This window comes from Lissotriton vulgaris, chromosome 7 (genome assembly GCF_964263255.1).
Source record: "Lissotriton vulgaris chromosome 7, aLisVul1.2, whole genome shotgun sequence".
Lineage (NCBI taxonomy): Eukaryota > Metazoa > Chordata > Amphibia > Caudata > Salamandridae > Lissotriton > Lissotriton vulgaris.
In genome coordinates this window covers 339,848,105-339,861,613 of record NC_141695.1, presented here as the reverse complement: position 1 = coordinate 339,861,613, position 13,509 = coordinate 339,848,105, and the positions used below count along the sequence as shown (strand labels likewise).

The 13,509-nt window shown below is 45.3% G+C and overlaps 1 protein-coding gene across 1 annotated transcript in view; it reads right to left on the bottom strand.

Moving 5' to 3' along the window:
- Positions 1-5,592, bottom strand: part of LOC147701529 (ferritin heavy chain B-like) — a 33,405-nt gene extending 27,813 nt beyond the window's left edge. Inside the window, exon 1 of the mRNA XM_086930210.1 lies at positions 5,250-5,592. Coding sequence (XP_086786336.1) covers positions 5,250-5,351 — 102 coding nt within the window. The 5' untranslated portion in view covers positions 5,352-5,592. The remainder of the gene's footprint in view (positions 1-5,249) is intronic.
- Positions 5,593-13,509: the final 7,917 nt, after the last annotated feature.

Genomic DNA, 13,509 nt, shown 5'->3' with positions numbered 1-13,509 from the left:
TGTACAAAACTGGACAGCAAGGGCAAAGTAGTAGTAATTCTGAGGTGCAGAGACTTGGAGTAAAGGATGAGCACAGATCAGGCGTGGAGTACAGCCAGTGCGACGGTAAGGAATGTGAATAGTAATTCATGAACATAGGTGAGTTCTGCAGTACATAATCAAGTGGACAATTCAACAAAGGGCTGTTAAGAAGCAGCAATTCACAAAGTGAATTAGGTTTCAAGTTCCAGGTCAGATGTGCCATCCTCTTTATTCATTGCATTAACTAGTGTGCTACAATTCATTTTCATGTAAACATGCTGGCTGGTACAAAGCCATGTATGGAGAACAAATAGAGGAATCTACACTACAGCACAGAAAACAAAAAATATCTGCTGCTAAACTGAACAGCAATTCTAACGGTTAAACGATGCTCTCTACCTGTTCACCCAATGCAATTTAAGGCTGTGAATAAATACAATTGTAAAATGTAAAAATCTTAAATATTAATTTAATGTTAATCATCTTTTATCTCCAAGTTAAATAATGTTGCCTGATGCGTATCCGGACTAGGGCTTGGTACGCCCGCCGCCATCGAAGGGTTTTGGTATACAGACTTAGCTGGGCTACGTGCATGTTGAGCACAAGAGACTAGGAATGAAAGCAATACTGAGCAGTAGAACAAAATGCAAGGGCAAGAAGCAGCAGGAGAAACCATAACTGGGGTAGCCAACGTAAGAAAAAACGAGAGGGTGAAAGATGGGACGACAGGTTTAGAGGCAGCGACTACAGCAGAGCATCAAAGGGCTGGGCGAGAAGGGAGGGGGGGAATGCGAGGAGATAAGGACCCAGAAGGGGGAGGAGGGAAATGCGAGCAAGTTAAACAAGTTATAAAAGGAGACTAAACTGAAAGTACGGCCGGCAGGCCGTGAATAATTAGGGGGTGACAAATGCGCTGGGAGGGCTGCCTTTGATGTGGTAATGCGAGGCAGGCAGGCAGGCCGCTGGTGGCATTGTGCACGCGCTTCATGCACTGCAAGGAATCGCCAGTGGTGGTTAAACACTGGATAGGCCCCTATAGAGCTTGCCAGCTGTGCGCAATACTGAGCAGTAGAACAAAATGCAAGGGCAAGAAGCAGCAGGAGAAACCATAACTGGGGTAGCCAACGTAAGAAAAGACGAGAGGGTGAAAGATGGGACGACAGGTTTAGAGGCAGCGACTACAGCAGAGCATCAAAGGGCTGGGCGAGAAGGGAGGGGGGGAATGCGAGGAGATAAGGACCCAGAAGGGGGAGGAGGGAAATGCGAGCAAGTTAAACAAGTTATAAAAGGAGACTAAACTGAAAGTACGGCCGGCAGGCCGTGAATAATTAGGGGGTGACAAATGCGCTGGGAGGGCTGCCTTTGATGTGGTAATGCGAGGCAGGCAGGCAGGCGGCTGGTGGCATTGTGCACGCGCTTCATGCACTGCAAGGAATCGCCAGTGGTGGTTAAACACTGGATAGGCCCCTATAGAGCTTGCCAGCTGTGCGCATGCGCACAGCAGGCGAGCCCTAAAAACGAGTGAAGGAGCAGAGGGAGAGAAAGGGAAAATGGGCAGAAATAAGGCACAAAAGAGCAGAGGTGCAGAAAGGTGAAAGATAGAAAGGGGAAAAAAACGAGTGAAAACGAGTGAAGGAGCAGAGGGAGAGAAAGGGAGAATGGGCAGAAATAAGGCGCAAAAGAGCAGAGGTGCAGAAAGGTGAAAGATAGAAAGGGGAGAAAAACGAGTGAAGGAGCAGAAAGAAAGAAAGAAAGGAGACAGAGGTCCACTGGACCACCAGGGATGAGGCGCAGGGAAACCTGCGGGTGGAGGAGGGCCTCGATCACCAACACTGAAGAGTGCAGGGGCACCTCACTTAATGGTGGAGCTGCGAGGGTGGGAGAGCAATTTCACTGACAATGAGTCAGTGGTCTTGCTCGCCTGTCCCCGCAGTGGCCGCCATTAAGTAGGGGTCGGGGAGGGCTGGACAGCTGGGAGGCGGGGAGGGGAGCTGGTTTGGGCCGGTCGTGCTGGGGGGGGGGGGGGGACCGCAGCGGCGGGGAAAGGTAAAGGGAGGAAAGAAGGGATAAAGAAAAAAGGGAAAATAAGCAGAAATAAGGCACAAAAGAGCAGAGATGCAGGAAAGAGCAGAAAGGTGAAAGATAGAAAGGGTAAAAAAAAACAAGTGAAAACGAGTGAAGGAGCAGAGGGAGAGAAAGGGAGAATGGGCAGAAATAAGGCACAAAAGAGCAGAAGGTGCAGAAAGGTGAAAGATAGAAAGGGGAAAAAGCGTGTGAAAATGAGTGAAGGAGCAGAGGGAGAGAAAGGGAGAATGGGCAGAAATAAGGCGCAAAAGAGCAGAGGTGCAGAAAGGTGAAAGATAGAAAGGGGAGAAAAACGAGTGAAGGAGCAGAAAGAAAGGAGACAGAGGTCCACTGGACCACCAGGGATGAGGCGCAGGGAAACCTGCGGGTGGAGGAGGGCCTCGATCACCAACACTGAAGAGTGCAGGGGCAGGGGCACCTCACTTAATGGTGGAGCTGCGAGGGTGGGAGAGCAATTTCACTGACAATGAGTCAGTGGTCTTGCTCGCCTGTCCCCGCAGTGGCCGCCATTAAGTAGGGGTCGGGGAGGGCTGGACAGCTGGGAGGCGGGGAGGGGAGCTGGATTGGGCCGGTCGTGCTGGGGGGGGGGGGGGCCGCAGCGGCGGGGAAAGGTAAAGGGAGGAAAGAAGGGATAAAGAAAAAAGGGAAAATAAGCAGAAATAAGGCACAAAAGAGCAGAGATGCAGAAAAGAGCAGAAAGGTGAAAGATAGAAAGGGTAAAAAAACGAGTGAAGGAGCAGAGGGCGAGAAAGGGAAAATGGGCAGAAATAAGGCACAAAAGAGCAGAGGTGCAGAAAGGTGAAAGATAGAAAGGGGAGAAAAACGAGTGAAAGAGCAGAAAGAAAGGAGACAGAGGTCCACTGGACCACCAGGGATGAGGCGCAGGGAAACCTGCGGGTGGAGGAGGGCCTCGATCACCAACACTGAAGAGTGCAGGGGCAGGGGCACCTCACTTAATGGTGGAGCTGCGAGGGTGGGAGAGCAATTTCACTGACAATGAGTCAGTGGTCTTGTGATACTACTACAACAAGTCAGGACCATTGTCTTTGTCAATGTTTGTTAGTTGCATAAGATAAATAAGCAGCAACTATGACTTGTATATAATAGTATTGAAAAAGCTTCCACTTGGTGACACCACGACAATGTTTCTGCACGTGAATTTAAAAAAGATAAGGGAAATCCAGAGAGATAAGGACTCTCTTCAGAAGATTTCCCTTTTTCTTACCCGGCAAGACATAATTTCGTAACTTCTCCTCGAGTGAGAAGCGAGCGGTGTCAGCACATGCACATGATGTGCCTGCGGTCACTACAGTCCGGAAAAAAAAACCGGACCGCCTGTGCCAGCCAGGGCACAAAACAGAGCCCGATAGAGACCCGTTTCGAGGCCCTCTTAAAAAAACACTGCCGGTGCTCAGCACCGGTGAGACCCAGACCACTTAAAGCCCTGCCCCCAGTGTAGAGATACCCGCTGAAGGTCGGTGCCATTCTGGCAATCTGAGACAGGTGACAGCACCTACCGGCCGCACAAGCGACAGTCGTAGGGCTACAAATGCACTGCCTAACAGCTTGCACTTACTATGGAGAAGGACAGACAGCGCCTGTACTCACCATGGACCAGGGCACAAGTCGCGGGTACATGCAGGAACACAGCGTCCACCCACTCTTTTCATAGGGTGGACGCCATCCCCCCTGACAAGAAGTTGGGCCCCACAGAAATATGCTGATCTTGTTCCGGTGTAATTTTCAGACACCGGGACACATTCAGCAGCGCCTGGATATTGTCTGCTTTTCATTCCCAGCAGCAATGTGCAGGCAGCGAGGGAGCTTTTTTTTTCACCTCCAGCTGGGCTGAAGTTGAGGGACCATCAGGCCTCCTTTTGTTTGAATATCCTGACTGGAGGCGGCCTGGAACCTCACACTTAAATGTAAATGCCATAGGGGCACACAGCTTGTTATCTCTTCATGAGTCCTTAAGAGAGGCAGCTTTTGCCTTTGTTCAGTCCCTGTATATAATAGATACATGCACTGTAAGAATGGCAGGTGTGTTGGACTGTCCCAGTATTTACACAAATAACAATTTTAATAAAACTATTGTATTTCTTTTATAGCGCTATGCAACTCAATGCAGGGTGTCAAAGCCCTTTACGTAATATATACATTGACATTAAATCATGTACATGTGTAAATCAATGTACACAATGATTTACATGAGACAGGGAGGGCTACAAGGTGTACGAGTCACATGTCCCTCATACCTCACTGTGGTCTTTTAGAAGGATTACAATGTATGAACTGCAGGTAACAAAAGGATCCTAGTGTTAAAAGCAGTAACCCACTTTACTATCTACATAAAATGAAAATCTGTCATCTGGGTGTAAATTGATGTTCTTTGGAGGAGACACATTTACCTTCTCTACTACTTTGATTCAAATGTGGGACTTTACAAAACACAGATTTTTCCAGCAAGTGCATTAACCACCAGAGTAATCTCACCATTATTACTAATCCCTGAGATTTTCTGGGCACCTTCGCATCAGATGCCTTATCCCAATCAAATATTTTAAAATGTAGACTTTGTAACCCATTAAGATTAACAAATCTACTACCATGCTTCTCCTTGTTGCCAATTTGTTTGTGGCAGGACTTTAAAAAATGTATGTATTGGTTGAGGCCCAGATTTTGTGTCTGGATTGCGCCACCTTTTTTTGATACAAACCCAACTCCATATCTCATTTGTTAGGTTTCATAATGCGCTTAAATGTACTCATGATATACCTGCTAAACATATGTGTGGGGTCTTAATATCTGACGTCACTTCTTGTGATGTCACTTCCAGTGAGGTTACTTCCTGTGATGTCACATGTAGTGAGATCATGCGCTTTGATGGCACGCATCATTATTTCACTTGCATTTTGCCTAACCTTGTTAGTCCCCCCCACTTCAGTTTGTTAGGACTTGTGCCCAGCCATGGACAGGTAGAAATAGAAGGTGTATAGCTAGACGTTGAGAGTGCAGGAATGACATAACTTGCACTCACTACGGAGAGGAAGGACAGAGCTTGCAGCCATAATGATTAATAAGGACAGACAGTATGTACTACTCACTACGGGGAGTAGAGACGGACAGACGGCGCCTGTACTCACCATGGACAGGTAGACGTAGGAGGCGTACAGCTCGGTGTTGATCATGCGGTTGATGGCCGTCTCGCACTCCCGGCTGTAGTTCTGGCGCACCTGGGACTCCATGGCGTTGCTGATGGTGTGTTTGTTGGCGATAGATGTAGGTAAATGATGGATAACGTTTTCTGGAGAGCGCTGGACTCGGAGCCACGTTCCGTTCAAACACTGTTGAAGCAAGAACACAACTCAGAGCTGGGTTTGAAGCGAGGTCGGGCAGAGCCTGTATTTATACCCGGAGGGGCGTTGAGAGAAGGGGACTGACAGCGCTACCCACCAATAAGAAGAGGTGCTCGTTCATCTGCGCGTCATGCCTCTCATGGTGACTCAGCACTTTTCTTGCACATCATCCTAGTGTTTTGGAAACCCCTAACACCTGATGCTCCCTTCTCATCCCGGCTCATATCTCGGGAGTGGCTTGACTCGTGTTTCTTCTCTTCAGTAATCTGGCTCAATCTTGCCGGTACAGGAGCAAGCGCAGCAGAACTGGAGCCAGCTGTTTGCAAAAACACGCGATGAAAATTGTCACCATCACTGTGACAGTCCAGTCCTATTGCATGCCTAATGGGGAAGAAGAACTTATATGGTGGTTCTTCTGTCGGATGAACGTTCAGATCGGTCCCAGGAGACTTGTAAGTGCAGAGTGGAAAACAGATCTCTGCAGGTGCAAACGAAATCGGTGAGGATTTGGGTGCGGTATCATAAGGGTTGCTACTTCCCAGCTCAGCCAGCTGGAGGTGAATTACCCCAAATGAGCCCCCCATCTGTTCGTAGCGCAAGACCAATGCTAGGTGGGGTTGGGGCGATGGGACGTTCCCTCTCCATCTCATTATGCGGCACCAAAGCAAATATAACTGCTCTTTTATTAATTTTTTATGCAGTCGGTCAAAAGTACCGAAGCATGCTATGGAGACCGGCCCCCGGGTTTGTCTGCTTTTGTCAGGGGTTACCAATACCTTGAGGACCAGAGCCATCAAAGTGTGGGCTAAATACACATAACACACACTTTCCTCTCCTAAAAGTAATGACAGGAAATCTGAGATATATTTATGGAGTTTACTTGATGTACTTCCCCGAGCGGCCCCTCTCGTCGAGGCCTCCCATCCAATTGTCCTGGTTCAAATGATAGCATTCTGACAGCATCTCAAGTGTTGTAACAAGGAACCTAATATGCTGAACGCTCCTTACAACAGACTCCACTTCCGGCCACCCCAGCAGCTAAAGATATGTAGGATTGTGCCCAGGGCACAAGTCCCATAAAAAGAAGTGGGGGGACTGACCAAGTAAGACAGTATGCAAATGACATCATGACCTCACGACATAGCGCTATAAAGGAATATAAAATAGTGCTATTTAATTTTTTTGTGTAAATACTGGGCCAGACCAACCCATCTGACAGTCTTACAGTGTCTGTATTTATATACAGGGACAGAACAAAGGCAAAAGCATGCCTCTCTTAAGTACCTGTGAAGAGAAAGCAAGCTGTGTGCCTTTGTTTGACTCTGTGGCATTTACATTTAAGTGTGAGGTTCCATGCAGCCCCCAGCCAGCATATACAAACAAAAGGAGGCCGGATGGCCCCTTAACTTCGGCCCAGCTGGAGGTGAAAAAAGGCTCCCTCACTGCCTGCACGTTGCTGCTGGGAATGGAAAGCAGACAACTTACAGGCGCTGCGGAACGTGTCCCGGTGTCTAACACTGGGACAAATTCAACATATTTCTGTGAGGCCTAACTTCTTGGCAAGGGTTGCAACGTCCACCCTATGAAAATAGTGAGTGGACGCCGTTTACCTGCGTGTACCCCCGACTTGTGCCCCGATTGTGTCCTTTCTCTTTACACTTTAACACAGTAGCGCAGGAGAAATATCGGTATATATAACTTCATCATCCTAAACTCAAGGGACGGCTCCACTTTTCATCCTTCCTACTGTTATAAAATGAAAACTCTTGAGAATGGTAATTGAACTACCTATAATTGAAAGTTCCATAAAAAAGAGAAATATCTACACAATGTTAATGCCAAGGGTTCTATTTACTAAGATTCTGCGCTTGCATTGCGCAAGACAGCACGAAACATAGGGCCCGATTTATCATACCTTATAAAAGCCTGCAAGCGTAGTGCTACATTGCATTGTGCAAGTAGCCACGCAAACTTTAGAAAACGGACCCCAAACATTTTATTACCACTATTACCATATTAAATCTTTTTGAAGCTGACCTACTTTTAGATTAGGAATGTTGCTACAAGGGCTGCCCATAAACCCATAAGACCTGCGAATGAATGTTTAAACAGTGGCACATATAGGTATCATTCAAATGTAAATAAGGAATGAAAGTGCTAAGGTAAGACACGGCAGACGGTCTGGGTTTCCCAGAGCTCTGCCGAGATGCCGCCATTGGGAGTTGGGGTTCCACAGGGATCTGTGTTGGGCCCCACGTTGTTTAACATCTTTATGTCCCCTTTGGCGGCCTTGGTGGAAGCATATGGGGCCCAGATCGTCTCTTACGCCGACGACACGCAACTCTTCTTCACATGTGGGAAAGACCAGGAGTTTGATGGAGGGAGAATTCGGGACTGTCTTACATTGGTCTTTGACTGGTTCCAACGGAACAGTCTAAGGGCCAACTCGAGCAAGTCCGAGGTTCTATTCTTCGGTTGCGGTGTCGATCCGGAGTGGCAGCACTGGTGGCCCTCCGACATGAGCCCTCCTGCACAGTCTTCCTTGGTGGCTAAAAACCTGGGTGTCAAGCTGGACAACCAGCTATCGCTGCGAACACATATTTTGGGTCTGGCTGGCACCTGTTATGGAATTCTGAAAATGCTCCGTAAATTCCTGCCCCTGCTGTCTGAGGAGCACAGGCGTATTACTGTGCAGGCTCTTGTCGGTTCTAGGCTTGACTATGCTAATGCCCTCTTCCTTGGCCTCCCTGATTACCTAGTTCAGCGCCTACAGGTGGTACAGAACTCTGCCGCCCGGGCTATCTTTGGCCTGCGTAGACGAGCCCGAGCTTCCGGGCTGCTACAGGCGCTACATTGGCTGCCTGTCCGGATCCAGTTTAAATCCCTGACTCTGATGCACAAAGCCCTGTTTGGATCAGGGGCTGGATACCTGCGGCGGAGACTAGCCTTCTATCGACCAGTCCGCTCCTTGCACTCGGAATCCCTTTACAAAGCGGTGGTCCCTCGGGTGAGGAAGGCCCGCACGGGAGGGCGCTCTTTTAGCTGCAAAGCCCCACAGCTGTGGAACTCGCTTCCTATTTCGCTGCGCAGCACTGCCAATTTGTTCCAGTTCAGGAAGAGCCTGAAGACCTGGCTTTCTAATCTTTAGGTTGTTCTTATTGTTTCAGTTTCAGTTCTCTTTTTCATTTTTTTTGCTGTGTTGTGTCATTTTTATTCTGAGATGCAGGTGGAAAGCGCCGGGACACTCTTTTCGAGTAGCCGTGCGCTATACAAGAACGCTGTAACATAACATAACATAACTAATGCGATTCTCCAATAGTCAATTTGTAGATCACCATAATAATTTTCTACAAATTGTTGTCATTCATGTAGATGAATGTAACAAATCATTTCATATCACATAGTTTCAAATCAAACTGTATGCACAGTGACGTCAGTGAACGAAGAACCACAAAATAACCCAATACACAAAGGAAATGAAACGTGTAAGTTTCTTTTAACGAACAAGGTTGAATCTCAAATATAGTCCATTGGTCCTGTCGGGGCTGTCAGGCACATGCATCAATATTGGCTTTTGCAATTGCTTAATTGCGATTTATAAGAAATCGCAATTAAGGAAACGCAAACGCCTATGCATGTAGAAATCGCTTAAAAAATAGCGATTTCTAAACATTGCGAGTCGCAATTAAGGAATACCTCCCCATTTATTCCTATGGGCCTAGAGGCCCTTAGGAACGAATGGGAAGACATTCTCAATTTGGGATTAGAGAATCGCAAATTGAGAATGCAATTTCAAGGGTTTCAGGGTGTCAAAAGGACACCGTTTTGCACCCCTGAAATGGATCTGTGCACATATGTTGTGCACACACATGCCCCAAGTGCATTTTTCAACGTTTTTGCAAATTACCATGAAGGTCAACTTCATGGTAATTTGATACCCCATTAGCAAAATCGCTAATTTTTTAACTATCGTGCATTGCATTTAAGAAATCGCAAAATGCGATTCCTTAAATTCAATCGCAATTTGAGAACTCACAATTAATTATGAATTCTCAAATTGCGATATGTCAACTGATCAATCAGTGAGGTGGATTTTGGTGTGGGCGGTGATGGGGAGGGTGAAATTGACCATAGTGTCCTATTACGGTCCTAATGTGGACGATCTGGTCTGTCTCCTTAAAGTGCAGGCCAAATTGGCTGAAGTCATCATGCCAATAATAATGGGTGGTGATTTCAATGTACTTCTTAATCCCTCCAAAGATAGGTCTAATCTCAGCCGCTCTGTGACAGCCCATCGCCTGCATCGGACAATGATTAATATGATGCATGAGTTTGGATTAGTGGATCTATGGAGCGCAAAGAAGGAGGGTGATCCGGGTTTTACTTTCTTTAGTAAAACATACGGCCACTCTTCCAGATTATACTATATTCTCACAGATAGATCATGTTTGGAGCATTTGGTAGATATCTCTATCTTGTCTGATCATGCCCCAATAATTTTCCTTTATCGTAAAGGGGATTCAACTATTGCTCCTAGATGGACATTAAAAAGGGCAATGTTGGCTAACGAAGAGTTAATAAGAGCAATTAAATCATTAACTGAGGAGTATTTTACTGAGAATTTGGGTTCAACCTCATTTGAGTATGTTTGGGATGCGTTCAAGGCCCATACCCGGGGGGTACTACACAGTTGGATAAGCTCTAAAAACAGGGAAGAAAGATTAGAATTTAATAAGGTGGAGGAGGAGATCTCTAGATTGGAATGTGTTAGATCTAACTGTTCCTCGGACAATCTGCCACAAGTCCTTAAGGACCTGGAGGATATTCGCTTTATTTACAAGGACAAGTTAGATCAAAAGCTTAAAGCACAATGGGCGGTCCACAATATAGAAAACTTTGAATATGGGGAAAAGGCAGGGGCTACCCTAGCTCGGAAGATCAAAAGTGACAGAGTTAGGAATAATATTAATAAGCTAATGGTAGATAAAAGTGGTACGATATCCTGTCACCAGGAAGATATGCAGAGATGTCTCCTGTCTTGGTTTTCCATTCTTTATAAAGAAGACAGGGCTCCTTCTACCACTTCAATTCAAGATTGGCCGAAAAGTAAAGCCTTACCTAGCCTGTCGAGGGAGGGTCGGGTTCTGTTAGAAAGTCCAATTACTGATGATGAAATAAGAAGCTATTTAAAGAAGATCAAAAATAATAAAGCGGCAGGGTCAGACGCGCTCCCGGGGGAGGTATATAAAATCCTGGAAGAAGCTATCGTGCCTAGACTCAGGGAGTTGTTTAATTTTATTTTTTAGCCCTGAGGGCAGAATTCCCCCCTCATGGAAGGAAGCAATAATTGTTTTGATTTCGAAGCCTGGTAAAGACCCCCTCAGACCTTATTCATATAGACCAATCTCCCTGCTGAATGCAGACTATATGATCTTCACTAGCATTCTGGCAGGGAGATTGGGGAGGGTAGCTCCTCAATTGATTAACTAGGACCAAAAGGGTTTCCTGCCAGGAAGATACGTTCAGAAACAAACTTTACAACTAATAGGATGTATAGACCTGGCGGTGGCACGGTCGGAACCCTTGGCGGTAGCTGCCTATGATGCCGCCAAGACGTTTGATCGTGTGAGGTGGGTGTATCTCTGGGAGACTTTAAAAATAATGGGGTTTGGTCTTCCGTTTATTAATGTATTAATAAGATGCTATGAAGGGGCCTCTGCTGCTATTCTTCTCAATGGACTACTGACACCAAGTTTTAGTATACAAAGGGGTACACAACAGGGGTGTCCTATTTCGCCCCTATTGTTTGATATCTATAATGAACCTTTGGCTCAAGCTTTGAGACTCGACGAGCAGATCACCCCATTTCAGGTCTCTGGGTATAAGTGTAAGCTAGCCCTCTACGCGGATGATTTGCTGGTGTATACCGGTAACGCAGTAGAGGTGTTTCCCAGGGTAGAAAATATTTTGAAAGAGTTTGGTCCGCTCTCCGGATACTCTATCAATTCCTCCAAGACCGAGGTTATGTGCTGGGTAGTCGAGAATTATGGTGGGAGACACTCTGGGGAGTTCAGGTATTTGGGGATTATTATAACCCATAATATAGAGGATATTCCCACGACGAACTTGAAGAAAGAGTCTAAAGAAATTCATCATCTTCTTCCGAAATGGCAGAATCTTCCCCTTACCATCTATGGGAGAGTAAACCTGGTCAAAATGGTGATCTTGCCAAAGCTGATATTTTTGTTCGGGGCTGTACCACTCGATTTCCCTGGAAAGTTACTGGGAAATATTCAAAGTAAGAAAGGGAGCTTTATATGGGCAAACAAAAACTCCAGGCTATCTTGGAAGAAGTTAAAACGGAGGCTGATCAAAGGTGGCCTTGCTCTCACAGATGTTTCTTTATATTCTTTTGCTTTTTTGTTTAAAAACATCCATTGTCTACTCTCTACCCCTCCTGGTTCCAATTGGGGGAGGATTCTGGATGTCATGGTTCATTTTGAGGGAGGTAGTACTGGGTTTTTATATAAATTTGGTGCTCCCAGATTTTTCAAACAGGTACGGTTAAAAGTAATGAGGTCAGCTCTCAGAGTGTGGCAAAACTTGAAATCGGAGTGGGGAATAAGATATTACTTAGTAGAGGCTGATGATCTACATATGTTTTTTGACTGTGGACCCTAAGAATTTTTTGGGGAAATGTGGAGAGGGCTTTGGAGGGAGTTTTTAAAGTCAAGATTAATCTTAATCTGTCACTAGTTCTTTTCGGTATTGAGAACAATCCTATAAACCAATTTAGTGATAAGTCTGTGAGTCAGTTTTTGAGTGTTCAGAAAATTGGCGCGCAACTTGTTACGGTAGGATAGTGGTTGATAGATTTGTTACAAGTATATTCTGGTAGGTGCTTCTTGGTCAAAGAACAAACCTTAACCTCTGTAGTGGAAAAAAGATCAGAGACCTCCTTTTCGGTGAATTAGGCAACAAGGTCCAGAGCACACAATATGTATCTATACATCAGTTTGTCTTAGACTAGTGTTAGTAGGGATAGACCGGACAAAGTGTATGATTTTCAAGGTTTTATTCACCAACAGTGTCCCCACCTGGGAATCACTGCAAATATCAATCAAGCCGACACGTGTTTCGTCACAACATGTGGCTGTGACTCTTCAGGGCTAGAAGAAAGTAATTGAATAAATATGATGTCACAATTACATACAATCGCGTTGTTTGTGGTAAGAAGGATCACCCGTGACGTGGAAACCAACACAGAACGGATAGGAAAAGGAAAACTTGTATGGTGAGTTTCCAGCAGTTGTCGTGATTCACTGACCGAAAACAAAATATCTTCCTGGTGTCAGGGATAGACCAATGTGTTGTGACTGTCGGCGCAATCAGGGTAACAGTAAGTCAATATCACGATATACGTTGCATAAACATAAAGGTGCAAGTGTACAGTGAGGAAAAATTAATATTGTTTTTGGCATAAAATTAGGTTTGTCAATAAATATATTGAAAAGGCAATATCTTGGTCATTGGTACAATTAGTCCAAAATTGGCAAATGTAGCATGTTCCATATTATAGGTATAGTGACAAATATTGGTCCACCGAGTTAATCTCTCAGTTATTACAGTGGTATCTCGACTAAATAAATGCCTAATGATGAGCTTGGGAATTATTTGATAATCGCAGGTTGAAGGGTTGTCACTAGAGATATAGGGGTTAACTACACTTGTTTCTAGTGGTAAGTAATTACTACATCGTAAAATTTTCTTGGATGTCAGTTATTCAATTTTTTACACTTTGATAATCATCAATAGTCATCGTGAGAGAATATTTTGGCTCTGCGTAGAAATTAGTCTATCTGTTTAGAGTGAAACTCAACTAGCATTGTTAAAAGAGAGTTGTCACTCAATCATACATTTTTAATTACGCATGTGTGCTCCTGCAAATGGAAACCGAAACTATTGCGTAACCCCAAGAGTGAACAAGAAAAATAAGGTATTGTCACTTGCACAAAAAAAATGGTTACAGGCCCTAGAAACATAATAG